Here is a 14570-nt window from a genome sequence, read left to right as displayed (position 1 = left end):
GATATCAGGAAGAGACACTGAATTTAACAGAAAAATCTTTCAAGCACCTTCTGGATTTTAGCTCATTAATGTCCTCTAATGATCAGGCGGTTGTGGTTTTAGAGCTTTTAAACCTTTATTGGATCGTTTGTCCTCTTTTAGTCATGTTCCATTACATGACCTCTTCTCTTTTTGGCTTGTTTCTTTTTTTTTTTTGATGGATTCTTCTTGTTTTTCCATTTTAACAGCCACTTTATTAGAGTCACATATTGAACTTTATCCCAATTTTCAGTCCACAAATTTAAACCTTTGCAATCAGTTCTTGTTAATAAAACTAGGTAAGGTTTTATGTTTGATCATTATAATGCTTTAGATTTTTCCCCAGAATTGGTGACATTTATTCCCATAATGACAAATGTAAACTTTTGATGATAATTCTAGATTTGCTTAGAAGAACCTGAATTAGAAGAAACGTGGCTAATAAATCATAAACTAGAAGGGATTTCTTTTTCAGACAACTGAAATTTATTAAAAAACATTTTGGATTACTTAAAAAGATGTGTAGTAATTGTAAAGAAAATAGCTAATTTCTCATGCGCAGATGGTTTTTTTTTTCTCTCCCCCTAAAGTGGTTAATCTGACTCTGTTAGTATTTAGTGGATACCATCTGGAGTTGGAAAGGCGGCAGTGCAGAGAGGAGCTCAGTGAAGTGGTTCCCTGCATCACATAAAATGAACAAATCTGAGAAGATTTCCATAAAGATTCTCTGTACATATACAAACACACATGAACACACACGGTCACCTTTGTGTTAAGTTGTATGCTGGTACATAAACACGGTATGTTATGTTCAGTCCTTGATGCTTTCTGCTTGTTTTCTCTGTCAGCCTTCATCATGTTCACTCCCAGCCTTAAACTAAAACTATCGCAGAACTAGCATTGCTTTTTTTACACAATGTGTGTGCGTGTGTATGTGTGTAACAAGTACAGAGGTCGATGTGGTGTGTGTTCCCTGGGTGGCACTTAACAGAGACATCATTGGCCATTACAGCCCATTACTGTCAATGGTCAATGACCAGTATATGTCCTGCAGTTATCTTAACAAGATCGCAGCCCATAACCGTTCCCACCCTGAATGAACTCTGCTAGTGCCTGTATTGAAGACAGGAAACGGTAAATGGCCACGTTATGCAACCTTTAATTGTTGTTCTCCAGTTTTTCCCGCTCTCACTCCCAGAGGTGTAGTTTCCCTTTGTCTCTCCTCATAGATCCAACATTTCTGATCCCCGTTTGGATGATCGTGACTGATCGGCATGTTTCCGATTGAAGATCTGAGCGTTTGTCTCTGTTTGAATCCACATGTGAGGTCCCTGCTGAGTGCACCCACATGCTGGCTCATTTACGGCTCCGTCTCTCTGCTGTTTGCAGCATATATGGATGTGTTTGTATACTTTATGACGTAACTGATATCAGTGTCCATGCTGCAAAGCAGGCATCTATGCCCCCCTCTCCTCCTCCTCCATGTTGCTAACCTCACATAAGACAAGTCATTTCTGTGTTTACTGATCTATGTGCTGCTTTTGCACTTTGCATAAATGTGACTGTATGTGCACTAAGATTCTTCCTGAAGCCATCAGTGTGTTTCTGTGTATTTATATGTGGCTGATATGTTGGTGTTGCAATCTTAGATGAGCAGTACAGAGTTGTATTTATAGATGGTCGCCATGGAGCTAAGAGACACTTCCTGTGTTCACTGATAGTTACCCAGCTTGTAGATTTTCCTTTGTTCAGTCTTCCCTTTCCTTTTTTCATTTACTTTTTTTGCTTCTTGTTTAAATTACATTATTTTATTTTCATTTTTTTCTTTTCTCTTCCTTTTATACATATTACATTTCCTTTCATTACCCCTTAGAGTTCCTTTTAAAAATCTTTACCCCTTGGTTATTTAAAAATGTTACAACCAAAACCTTGAATTAATTTTATTGGGGTTTTGCAACAGACACAAAGTAGCAACAGTGAAAAAGAGAAAAAAAAATGTTAAAAGTGTGTTTCTGTGTATCTCTGTTGAGTCTTTTGTGATGTGTCTGTACCAGCTTTGCATGTCTTGCGATTGAAATTAAAATATTTGGTCCATTTTTCTTTGTAGCTCAAACTCAGTCAGATTGAATAGAGAGCATTCGTATTCGTTAGCATCAATTTTCATATGTCATATTTAGGTCTGGACTTTGACTGGGCCATTATAACACATGTTGTACATTTAGAAGCTTTGTCCTCCAGGTATTTCACACTGTGTAGATCTGTCCCTCTCCCACAGCATGATGCTGCCACCATGTTTCTGGTTGTGGATGGTGTTTTTCTTCCACAAAAAGTTTAGAAGAGCTCTTTCATTCACATATTTACTGGCATCCTTTTTTTTTCTTTCTATAAGGACGGCCATGTCTTTAGATAAGATTTCTTGATGTTTTAAGATTTTTTAATAACTTAAATGTTGAAAATAGTGTATAATTCTCCGTTTGCCTCATAATTATTGACTACTTTGTGTTTCTGTCATGTATAAACCCAATAAATTACATTGATGTTTCCTGTTGTAACATGATAAAAGTCTAAGGGGTTTTACTCTACCTGAACTCTCACTTCATTGTTTTCCTTCTACTCTCCTTCCATCCATTACTTTTTCATATTCATATCCAATCTTTTTTAATCTCTAACTTGCTTTTTTTTTGTTCCTTCCTCCTGTCCATCTCTTCCTGTCTCTCCTCAGAGCGCGGGCCTCGTTTGAACAACACCTCCCAGCTGTCGTCTGGGCCCAGCCTGATTTCAGGAAGCGGTAAAGGTTCGGGAGGGGTCGGCATCCTCACCGGGAGCATGAGACACAACAGCAGCCACCCGTCTTTCTCCCACTCCTTCCACAACCTGGCGCAGCTGCCCCCGTCCTACGAGGCGGTGATGAAACCAGAACTCAGCCGCTACAGCTCCCTGAAAAAACTGGGTGAGTTATTATTTGTTTCTCATAAGAAATGCTAAAAAAGTGCTACTTCTGTTTTGGACATTTCACACACTTGCAGTAAGTATTTCAGATAATCATTCTAACATTAAAATCTGATAAGGAAAGAATAAATACAAAAACAGTCTTCAAATTATTTAATTTTGTAAGGAAATAAAAACATTATCTAAACCCCAATAGGCTTATCTGAAAGTATAATTATCCCCCTTAACAAATAACAAATTAAGTTTATTTTCACCAGATTTTTGCATCAGCTTAACTATAGAAACTCTGGTTTTTTTACTGTCTGGCCTCTAGAGTCAAGAAATCAATTAAACATGGCCTGTCTGTTAATGCGAAGTAGATATAAAGATCTCAAAAAGAGGTTCTAGTTAATTCTGTGCGGACAGAATTTACACAAGACATTCTTTTCCTGGTTCATAAACTTGGTGCTTTGCTGTGAACGCCATAAAATTTAATGAGTAAAGGTTCAGCTGCTTTCCCTGCACCTCTTGAACTTCCCTTAAAATGTCATTTTTTGCTCGTGTTGCACCACCTGTTGGTTAAACAACATGAAATGTTTATTCAGACAAAACTCACATTACATTATGTTTCTTCATATGCATTTTGTATTGCAGACTTCTGCCCAGGTCCCTCTTGGAAATGAGATCTGGATCTCAACGGAGTTTACCTGGTTAAATAAAGGAAATAAAAAAAAATTATAATAAAATAATAAAAAAGTCAATTTCAGCAGATTGGCCAATTGGGAATAAAACAAATTGGGAAAATGACTATGGTTCTGTGAAAAAAAATTTATTTGATGTAAACAAAAACTTCTAAAAAAGCTGCTGTATTTATTTTCAAGATTTCTCTGAAGCAATGATGGAATTTATAAATTCATAATGCTTTATGTGATTCATCAATTAGGACAAAATGAAAACAGTTGTCTACTCTAGGGGAGATTTTTGATTCGCTAAAACCATTGAACCATGAAAAATAAAAATAAAACAAGCGTTTGTTATTTGTGGTCACCAGAGTATATAAGTGTATTTTTTTTTTAAGGAAAAATGACTTCCTCCCATATGAGCTTTTCTTTCCCATCGTCATTATTCACTACGCTGCAAGATTAGTGACAAAAAGTGCAAAGTCGTAAAATCTCCTCCTGGAATTCAGCAAAAATGTACACGAAGGTTGTTCTCTGAGATTTTTGAGACAGACATGCAGAGGATTTGAATGTGGGAGCACAAATGTCAGAATCAGTCAGACTGACCGTAATGCTGAGTTTAACCTGTCAGAACAAGTGGAAAAGAGCAACGTGGGCGCTTTTGCTTCGTTTTACTCGTTCTAGTTGCTGGTATAATGCTCTCCATTATTTGCCAGTGTTGGGAGTACATCTCAGCGTACTATAAATGTACTGATTTATGGATGCAAAACAGGTTATATAAAAGTCCCATTTACTGTAGGTCAGCAGCTTTGTTGATCATCCTGCTATGAAATCTGCTGCATTCTTTGTGGGTCATTCCAGGAAGACTTATGTCAAGAAATGACAGAAAGCTTGATTGAAAGTGGTAAAGAAAAGCTGCAGTATAAAGCACACAACAGGGAGTGGCACAGATGAGAAGGATGGGAGTGAAAAGGATGAATGAGTGAATTCAGAGAGAAATTAAAGGCTCTGACAGGGTGAGTGACAATACGACATGAAGGTAGAAGATAAAGGAAGATGCTGATGCAGAGGTCATTTGGGGGGGAAAAAGGGAAGCGGAAGAAGGCACTTGTGGAAAGAGATGGGGGAGGGGGAACCTGCAGAGGTCTGGCTGCTTTCGATGAGGAGGAAATGATTTTCGAGGCAGTTGCTTCCTTTACTTCACTCACTCTGTGATGGCCGAGGACTGGAGGGGGAGGGGAGTCGCCCTGCAGGCCTGTGACGGATGGTTACTTCATGAGGAACGACCCTTATGAGTCTGTGTTCAACGAGCATGGCGCTGCATGGATGGAATGATGTGAAGGCGTAATCGAGAGGAGGCTCTTTATTATTTCGATTCAGTCAAAAGGGGAAACGCTCCATAAATACAGAAGGGGAAAAAGGTCTCTTCGTATTCAGCAACTGATGATCTGACTCCTGGCAAAAATAAGACTCCAGTCAGTGATTCGCATCTTAGTTTTTCTTCTTTTTTTTCCCCTCCGCCTTTCCTCTCCCATTTTTAGTTTAATAGTTATACGGCTTATGCTGACTTATAGGCAGTTACAGTGTGGTTCAGATTTGTTTACAATTAAAAATAATGTTTCAAATCATATTTATACATACATAACAGAGGTTTGTCTGGAGTAGTTATTAGTAGTCAGCATCTTTCCTGTAATTAACCATCAGATAGACTCCATATTTCCCCTTTGGCAACTACAGATAATTGGAAAAAAAAATTGAACAGCATGTTAAATGTTGCCACAAAGCTTAATGGAGGGTGGATCAAATTGTGGACACATTTAAATATACATGTATGCTTTATATAAATATTATTAGTTTACCTGGTGAGTAAAAGATGTAATTTCAGAGTTTAGTCTTGGAACTGGTTTCACCTAAAACAAAACTGTACTTATCCAAAACAGTGTTGCTCTTAGAAGTGAATTTTTTATAAACAAACAACTAAAAATGCATTGCATGCAGAGCTCAGGGACTGTAAATCACACAAAATTGCTAAATTATACCAAGCGGGGTTCTGAGAGGTATTTTTGTTGTTTGAACTCCATGTAATGAGTCTGTAACAGCTCTGCTTCATAGCTACAAACAGTCACATAACAGTGGTTAATATGTGTGTACATTTAGATTTTATGAGCACATAAGAATCAAACAATGAAGATATTTGTTTCTCTCGCAAAAAATCTGATTATATTCCCTTGCAGTGTGATTTTAAGTTATAAACTCTTAAAGGATTATCTAAGAATTTGTCAGATTTTGCACTGTGCATATTATCCACTTCTGTTTACATCATTTCTTTCAACAGGTGAATCTTGGGGGGGGGGGACAGGTTTTATTTTTCTAAATCTTCATAAAGTGTCATTGTGCTCTTGTGCCTGGTTAGTTCTGATGGACATGAGGTATGAAATCTGAGCAATTTTGAGTTTTACTCCCTGCATGATTATTATCCATATAGGGCCAAATATGGACATCAAAATCTAGTTTTAGAAATCTGCAGATAAAAAAACAACATTTATATATTCACCCAAATGTGAAAATGTAGCTGTCCTATCAGTCCCATAAAGCTAAATGTTTTGGAAATAGTATAGTATTAAATATTTTTAATCTTTAGTGCTTGAGGAGAGTTTTTTATGCTACAAGATGGATTCCATCTATTATAGTGGATAAGAATCATATCCCCTACTCCAACATCCTTCAGCTCAACTTTCTAAGCTTATGAACAGACAGAGTGTAAAAAGGAGAGATAAAAATAAATGAGGTGCACTAGCAGTGCTAGCTAACAACTGATTGTGTCATCCAAGACATGCTACTGTGAGATATTTGGAGATACTTACTGCAGATGATATGAATTATTACAGTGTTTAATTTATTGTGAGTGAATTGCGAGTAAAGATCTCATGAACATACTGATCTGTAGCGTTAGCTGGCATAGCACCTCTTCAGACAGTGTGAATCATTGTCACATTGAATTAAAGCGCTGCTTTTGGTCTTCTGCAAAACAACCCCCATATTTTCATCAAACAGTTTTTGTGGAACAATTTTTTTTTTCAGGATGGGAGTGAAATGTCAGAATGACACAGAGAGTGGATGAAAAACGGCCTCTCAGCTGCTGCTGAATGAAACCTGCTGCTTTTGATGTGCTTCCCTGCAGAAATGACATCGATAAAGGCTTCTTTGTCCGCGGCCAGGCATAAAAAAAAACCCTAGAGATAATTTGGCCTTAAACAGAGCGAGCAAAGAGAGAAGAGGGAGGGCAGGGTGAGGACATGAGATCATCAGGGAGAATAGAAAAAAGGGAAATGAGGCAACAGAAAGGTAGACAGAAAACCTCCACATTTGGCGGAAATTAAGGGGAGATGGAGGCAGAGGAACAAATAGAAAGAAAGGAAGAGACCTGAGAAGGTGAGAGAAAAAAAGACAAGAGGAGAGGAAGAGGTAGAGAGCTAGCTGGTTAAAGGTCAGGTTTTAAATTGGCTCTTGTGGAGCTGCTTCCATGGAAATACTTTGAAGATTAAAGCTGACTCGGGGTATGGAGCAGAAAGCACAGAAACACTGTTACTTCTCTATTAATGAACACTTTCGTCTCTGTTGACTTTGTTTCTCTGTGCTGTCCTTTCTCATTCAGCCTGTTACTTTGTTTTTTTTCACTGTCCTTTCTCATGTTTTATTCTCTTATGCCTCGTTGTAATTTCTTTTATCTACGTTTCATCTCCTCGTTTGCTGCCCATACTCCTCTCTCAAAGAATTTCACCTCCCCTCTGTTGCCAGACTCCATGCATTTCTTTCCCCATTGTTTTTACATCATCCTTTGTTCTGAACGTTTGCCACTTTTGTCTCTAATTTCTTTTCTTCTTTGCCTTTTCTTTTCCTGCAATTCCTTTTTCAACTTTCTATTTTTTCTGTCTGTCTTGTCAGTGTCACTGGAGACCAAAATGGTTGTAAAGGGAAGATCCCTTTAGTCGCTTTGCTTATAGCAAGCAGTCAGTTATTTTTCATGTTTTTGTCACTTTTGCATATTTCAGACCATCAAGGCACATTAGAGGATTTGCGGATAAAGTCTAACTATATGCTTAAAGCAAAGCTAAAGGACTTCAATCATGTTTTCTTGTGGATGTGATGTTTAAATTAAGACGCATCAGGATGCTAATCTTTAGGAAAGTTTTGCTTTTGTCCTGCCAGTCGATTCAATACTTTCCTGAAAGTCTCAAGATGTTTTTCAAGGATACTGACTTCAACCTAGGGAGGCGATAACCTTTCAAGTCTTTATTTCTAGTTTCTTTAGGTTGGGACACAATGTGTCACTTTAGGAGAAGTTTTAGTTGGCATCATGTTGCCAGATGTTTCTACGGATCTGGAACCAGTCAGTCCTGGATCTGGCTAGTGAAACTGAACTCTCAGGGCAGGGTGGTTAACCACTTTTAATTCATGATTTAACGAGAGGATAAGTACGTCATGTTGGTTATTTTGGTTTAGATTGCTTGTTTTTCCTTTAAAATTTGTATCCTGTTAAGAAAACCACACTTTGCATTTACTCAGGTTTATTTTTGTTCTTAAAATGTGTTTAGTGATTTCAAACAAGAATAACTAAACATCAAAAACTTTAGAAATCTTTTAACATCAGTGTTGTCTTTAATCAGATCAACTTGCTTGTTAAACCTTTTCCAGGCTTTAAATTGAAAAAGCTGCATAGATGCCAAGCCTAAACTTTTAAAATAACAGGCAGCTGTAAAAAGACAAAAGAAAAATACGCTTTTAGATGCTGTTAATGTTTACTTAACATCCACTTCATGGATAAAACGAGTCACACTGAGATCCCTGTGAAACAACCTGTCTCAGTTTAAAGATAATCAACTGATGTTACCAACTTATCTATCATTGGAGAAAATGGTTTGTTTACATTTAACAGATTCTGTTTCTTTCCCTTTTTTATGCAACAGAGAAAGAACTTGATGAATACTCGGGTTATTACACCTCCAAACGTCGCTCCAACAACGCTCCGCCCTCCTTCCACTCCTCGCAGCACCACCTGCCCTGGGGGGGCGACTACACACTGGGCTCCAGGGGCACCCTGCCCCTCCATGGATCCCGTCCACACCTCCACATCCCCACCTCCACCCCGAACCCGTACCCGCTTCCCTCCCAGACGCCCTACACCAGCTCCACCTTCGACAGGCCGCCTCGCCGCGTCCGCTCCCAGGACCAGCTGCTGGCGTTCGGGGAGGGAAACACCCTGTCCCGCCTGAACAAGAACCAGCAGCACCAGTACTACAAAGCCATGATGAGTACCAGTAGGAGCTCCACGTCACAGACGCTCCGCAGGTGAGCTTAGAGCCAGGAGACGGGAGATGATCAGTTCTGACAACCTGGAGAGAGAAAAGAGATCAGAGAAGATGGAAATGAAAACGGATCATAATGAGATGTGATCCAGAAAGGATGGAGGAAGGAAAGCAAAGGGAAGCAGACTAAGAAATATCATTTCATTAAAGTTTCAAGAGTCTGACAAGGTGACGATGCACACCGGTGGACTTCCAAGACAGAGCATTTCTGTCAGTTAAGATAAAATGAACTAATCTGTTAGAGGAAAAAAGAATTAAGATGAAATAATCTGGTTGCATAAGTGTGTTTACCCCTAAATCAATGCTTTCACAAAGAACGTTTTAAAATGTAGTATTTTCTTTGTTTCTATACGACACTAATCAGAGAAGTAAAATGTTGAAAGAAAAAGTATGCAATAGAAATTATGTCTCATTCATCGGTTATCCATCTGATAACCAATATTAACTAATATTAAATATATAAATGATAGGGTTGGAACTTTATAATGTTAATGCTGATTAATTAATTACATTTAACATGTAAATTTGTACGCAATAAACTTGATAATCTCGTTTTTTGGCCTATAAGATCTCATGCATTTCATTTAATAAAAACATGCATGTGATAAAAAAAAAAACTGATCCACTCTTCAAATTTCTAATTTCTTTCCACGGATTTCTTTCCTCCGTGGAAAGAAATTAGGAAGACATGGCACCGTATGTGTCCTGTCCGTGTTTACAGTCAAATGAAATGACTTTCTGGTTTCAGGTCTCATGAGCGTCTCCTCGTCTCTCCGGACCGTCTGGAGGATCGCCTGATGACGATGGGTCTGCCGATGGGAACGATGGAGAGAGGGGGGGGGAGCGGGATGGTCCCCACCATGGGCCGACTGAGCCACCACCAAAAGGCCCAGTCACAGCAGAACATCTGTGCCACGCCGTCCATGGACCGCCACCACATGATCAAGATGAACTCCCACCCGACATCAGGCCACGACCACGAGCGCGGCTCCACAGCTGTGCCCGTGATGGGGATGCACGGTGGCTGGGACTCCCACGGGGGCCACAGCGGAGGAGGAGCGGGGATAATCGGGGGCCAGCCCAGCGCGCGGCGCATGGCTTTCGCCAACAAAAGGCAGAACACCATCGAACAGCTGCACTTCATCCCCGGAGGCGGAGGAGGGCAGGGACTGCGGACTGGGAGTAAGAACGAGGTGACGGTGTGAGAGGAGGAGAAGGAGAGGAGAAGGACAGGTGAAGGATGAGGAGAGGGAACCAATCAGCGGAAGAATAAAGAAGGAAGGTGAAGAAGAAACAGAAATGAGTTTCACCCCAGCTGGCTGCTCAACCTTTAAAAAAAATTCTCCCCCAAAAAACAATGGTTGATGACACCATTCATGTTAGTAAAGCCAACCGATATTCCTCTTGTCACTTTATGTTTCGAAAAAGAGAATATTCAGCCATTCTTTGCAAAAAGAGGAAAAAAAAAATCCTCATAAAAAGAGCAAAAAAAAAAAAAAGCAGCTCAGAGGCTGCTGGGTATTCGCTGTGACTTTTATTGAAGGATATCCGCCGAGTTGTTGAGTCGTCCTTGAGTTTTATTGCACTGTCCTCTGAGTCCTCGAGTGCTCTGACAGAAATTCATCTGTCGTTGAATCCACTGTGGATGGTGAAGAGCACCGAGCCTGGAGAGAGACAGGTTTGCTTGTTGTTGTATTTATAACAATATTTAGAACCAAACAAGTTACTTTTGTATGAAAATAACTCGATATTGATTACATTAACATGACTGAGCCCTGTAGGATTTTGTGTATACTTAGTTGAACACGTATTTATCCTCAAAACCAGCCGGTTTGTAACTTAAAGGCTGGATTAGACGATCATCGCTTTCTGTAGTTGTGATTGGACTATTAATGTAAAACTGCTGAATCACTCGAGCCAAGTGCAGTTAACTGTCATCTGATGACTCTACAGCTTCAATAATTCAAGATTAGAAATTTAGGAATAAAAACAACACCGTCGACTCATGCTGCTGCCACAAAGGCCCAGTCACACCAGCACTTCACAACAAAACTATCAAGTCTAAAACAAAAAGACCAGTTGGCTGAAAAATGTTAATACGTTTTTCTTCCATGTTTATTTTATGTTAGTTCAATTTTCTTCTTGTTTCCAGTAAATCTCAGTCACATGATTAAGATGCACAGACAGTGCTTTGACCGGCAAGTGCCACTTCCCAGTTCTTGTTTCGTTCTGACCCGACACTTTTCATGTTCAATTTCAGGACTTTAACACGTCAGATAATTTTATGTAAACTTTTTTCATTTTATTTAACAATTACATGTAACAAACAGTGATCATAAATAGAAAACATGTTACAGACAGTAGTTTCTAATCCAACTGAGAAGTACAAGATGATTCTCAATTACTTATCAAATCCTTCCCTAAATTGTATCTAATGTTTGCATGTTTGTTGCAACATGCAAACATTAAAAACTATGAGTTTTTAATTTTCCTGTATTTAATTGAACAGTATAAAAACATGTATTTTTCAGTATTTTTAACTTTGACCACTGCTGAATTGACTGGTGACAAAGTCAAGCAAGACAGGCTTTTATAATCAGAGAATATATTTGTCTCTAATCTGTACCCCTGCTTTGAACTCATGCATTTACACAATATTTAGAACCATAGTTCAAAATTTACACACAATTTTGAACCTTGCTTACACACAACTGCTATTTGCATGTTGATAATTTATATAGCCCAAATTGTACTAAAAGACTTGTGTATAATTATTTTTTTTGCACATTTTCAGATTATCTACAATTAATTATAAGATATTTCTATTGATTTTGATTTTGATCACCATTTAAGCCATTTGACTATGACATATTTTTTAATTGTGATCCCTGATTAAATAAGAATTACTGTAAGAAATCTCTGCTTGCTATTCAGAATATCATATAACCTTTTTTGTCTTTTAGACTATAAGTAAATTATAGCAAATTACTTTAAATCACCACTGGTCAAAGCAGGTATGCATCAACCCCTAAAAGAAGTATAAAATCACACCACACACACACATACACACAGAAAACATTTGTTGGACATGTTTTCTTCTAATCGTGAAAAGTCGGGTGTAAAGTGAGCTGTAAAAGTTACATAAGCGTAAAATGACCAGAATTCGGCTCATATTCTTTTTGTATCATGTTTTTAAAAATGTAAACAATACTGGCCCCTATTGGTCCAGTGTGGGATTTCTTTTTTTTTTTTTTTTTTGATTGGGTAAATGTCTTATTTGGACTGAGAATTAAAATAAAAAAATAATAAAAAAAGCTTTTTAAAAATCTGTTTTTTCCCCCCCAACATATCAAGTGAAATACTTGTAGCAGCATAGTTGGAGCCTGAAATTATTACAGTTACCTAAACAAATTCAGTGATGCCTGTGTGACTGGGCCCTAAAATTACCATTCAGTATGTAACCATGTTTTAAGCTAACTTAAAGCCTTGTACAGTGGATTCTAGTGAGTGTACGACATTTATGAAACGTAATAGTGAGAATGTTTTGAATTAGACTTCTCATTAAAAGGAACCGATCTGTGAATAAACATCCCCCGGCCATGTTTCAAACTTTTCACAAGTAACTTGTAAAGTCGAGGGCTTCTTTTTGCAGCGCACTGGCATAGAACAGATCCTCCCGTTCGTCCGAGACGCCACACGCTTCCTGCAAGTTCAGCTGCTCACCTCGCACCAAGGGAAGGAAGGCAGACGGGTTCGAGGCGGGGGAACAATGGACACTTCACACTAAGGGCTAAACTGAATTTATCTTTGTGTGTCTGTGCTCTAAACAGCGTCTGCTTCTCATTTTCATCTCTTGCATCTGTCGGGAGGCATGCTCGTGCTTATTTTCACAGATTTCTTCACGTGTAGAGAGAAAAGAAACATGCAGGGGATTTCTGCAAAAGAGTCTTTGTGTAAAAATTTTATTTTGTTGAATATTGCTATGGGGGAGGAAGCTTTCCATAAAGATGTCATATTTTTGGATTTTTGTTTGTTTCTCTGCCGATAAGATGGACCTTCTGGCCATACTGGCTGGGTTTCTTTTTCATAGTGAAGTTATACTTTGACAAAGACTGATACCACTGATTGAGTGATGCTTCCTGCCAGCCATTTGTAGTTTTCTATGTTATGTACTCATGTGTTAACGGTTTGATTTAAAAAAAAGAAAAAGAAAAACCCGACCTCCCTAAATGAGCACTCTTATCATGATCTCTTCTTTTAAACATGTATTTATTATTTTAATCTCTGTGAATTTTAATGTATATGCCTGAAATTTCAATCTTACAACTTTCTAGTGGAGTTGAAAAAAATAAAAACAAAAGCAAAACCGTTGTAATCACAGGAACAAAAAAGAGCCGATGCAACCATGGAGAAAAGACGGACCGCATGATGATGTCAGGAGCCAGTGTTAGAGATGTCACACTGCTGACTTATGATGTCATGGTGTGTATGTATCTAATTGTCTGTTTCAAATTTACGTACCCGTGTGTTAGAATCCCGGTCATCTTTGTTATAGGAATGCTGACACTCGTTTTGACTAAAATCGATCACGAAGATGATGCTTCGATCCAAAATACAATTGTTGTTCATATCAGCCTGTTTGTGCTTTTTTGGTCTTCCATTGTTGTCCCTTTTAATGTCACTTTTTTTTTTTTAAGAGGGACATTGATCACTCCCACCCCTTCAATTTGAGCTGTGTTCACCAAAGCAAGGACTTTTTAAACAAATGTAAATTTTTAAAGACTTATATGGTGATAAGTTATAGCAGTTATAGGGACCTGTAATAGCTGAGTGCATTGATTTATCGCATGGTTCATCAGTTTGTGTCGCTGATGTTTGACAGATTAGGTTTTTAATGCAGCTTCTTCCTACGTGCTCATTTTTACAGAATTTTAAGGGCATAGAAGTTTGAAAAAAGTTGCAGTTCTTGCAGGGGGATCAAACCTAATTTAAATGTTTTTAAGCAACAACTGCTGTCACTGAAAAGAATATGTTGTGGCTTGCCTTAGTTGCTTTTAAAGGACTGAGAGTAAAAACCAATGAGAAAATATTGAAATATGAATTCAATCTTTTGATGTCTCACTCATTTCTCCTCATAATTTCAGAAGTCGTTTACTGTTGTATTCCATGTTGAGTTAACGGTTCCCCTGATGAAGCTGTGTGCCTGTATTTATGTGTGAGTGTGTTAACCACATGGGTTGGGGGGAGGGGAGGCATGGGCATATTTGTATTCTCAAAGCTACTCTGCATACCTCAAACTGTATGATAAATTATTTATAACATTCCCTTATATGTCTATTTCCAAGAATATCCCAACAACGGTCTCACAGATGTGCAACCCTTTTGTTATTGGTGATCAATTCTTGCATTTGTAGAAATCATACTGTTTAAATGATAATAAAAAAATATCCAATTGAATCTAATTTGTCTGTGATGATTCAAAGTATGTTTTACATTAGGAAAAACAATGTTTTACAGTTTTACAGCTGGGGAATGTACGGCAAGAAAGAGGAAGAATATTGCACACTCAAAATAAAAA

The 14570-nt window shown here is 38.3% G+C and overlaps 1 protein-coding gene across 2 annotated transcripts in view; it reads left to right on the top strand.

Annotated features, from left to right (window-relative positions):
- Positions 1-14449, top strand: part of shisa7b (shisa family member 7) — a 38393-nt gene extending 23944 nt beyond the window's left edge. For both annotated transcript variants that reach the window (XM_008422711.3, XM_081612559.1), the window contains 3 exons: positions 2741-2968; positions 8594-8975; positions 9741-14449. In XM_008422711.3, the coding sequence (XP_008420933.2) occupies positions 2741-2968; positions 8594-8975; positions 9741-10197 (1067 nt within the window). In that variant the 3' untranslated portion in view covers positions 10198-14449. The remainder of the gene's footprint in view (positions 1-2740; positions 2969-8593; positions 8976-9740) is intronic.
- Positions 14450-14570: the final 121 nt, after the last annotated feature.

This window comes from Poecilia reticulata, chromosome 11, assembly GCF_904066995.2.
Source record: "Poecilia reticulata chromosome 11, P_reticulata-male-v2, whole genome shotgun sequence".
NCBI classification, from domain to species: Eukaryota; Metazoa; Chordata; class Actinopteri; order Cyprinodontiformes; family Poeciliidae; genus Poecilia; species Poecilia reticulata.
The sequence above is the reverse complement of the archived record's forward strand: the minus strand, read 5'-3'. Positions and strand labels throughout refer to the sequence as shown.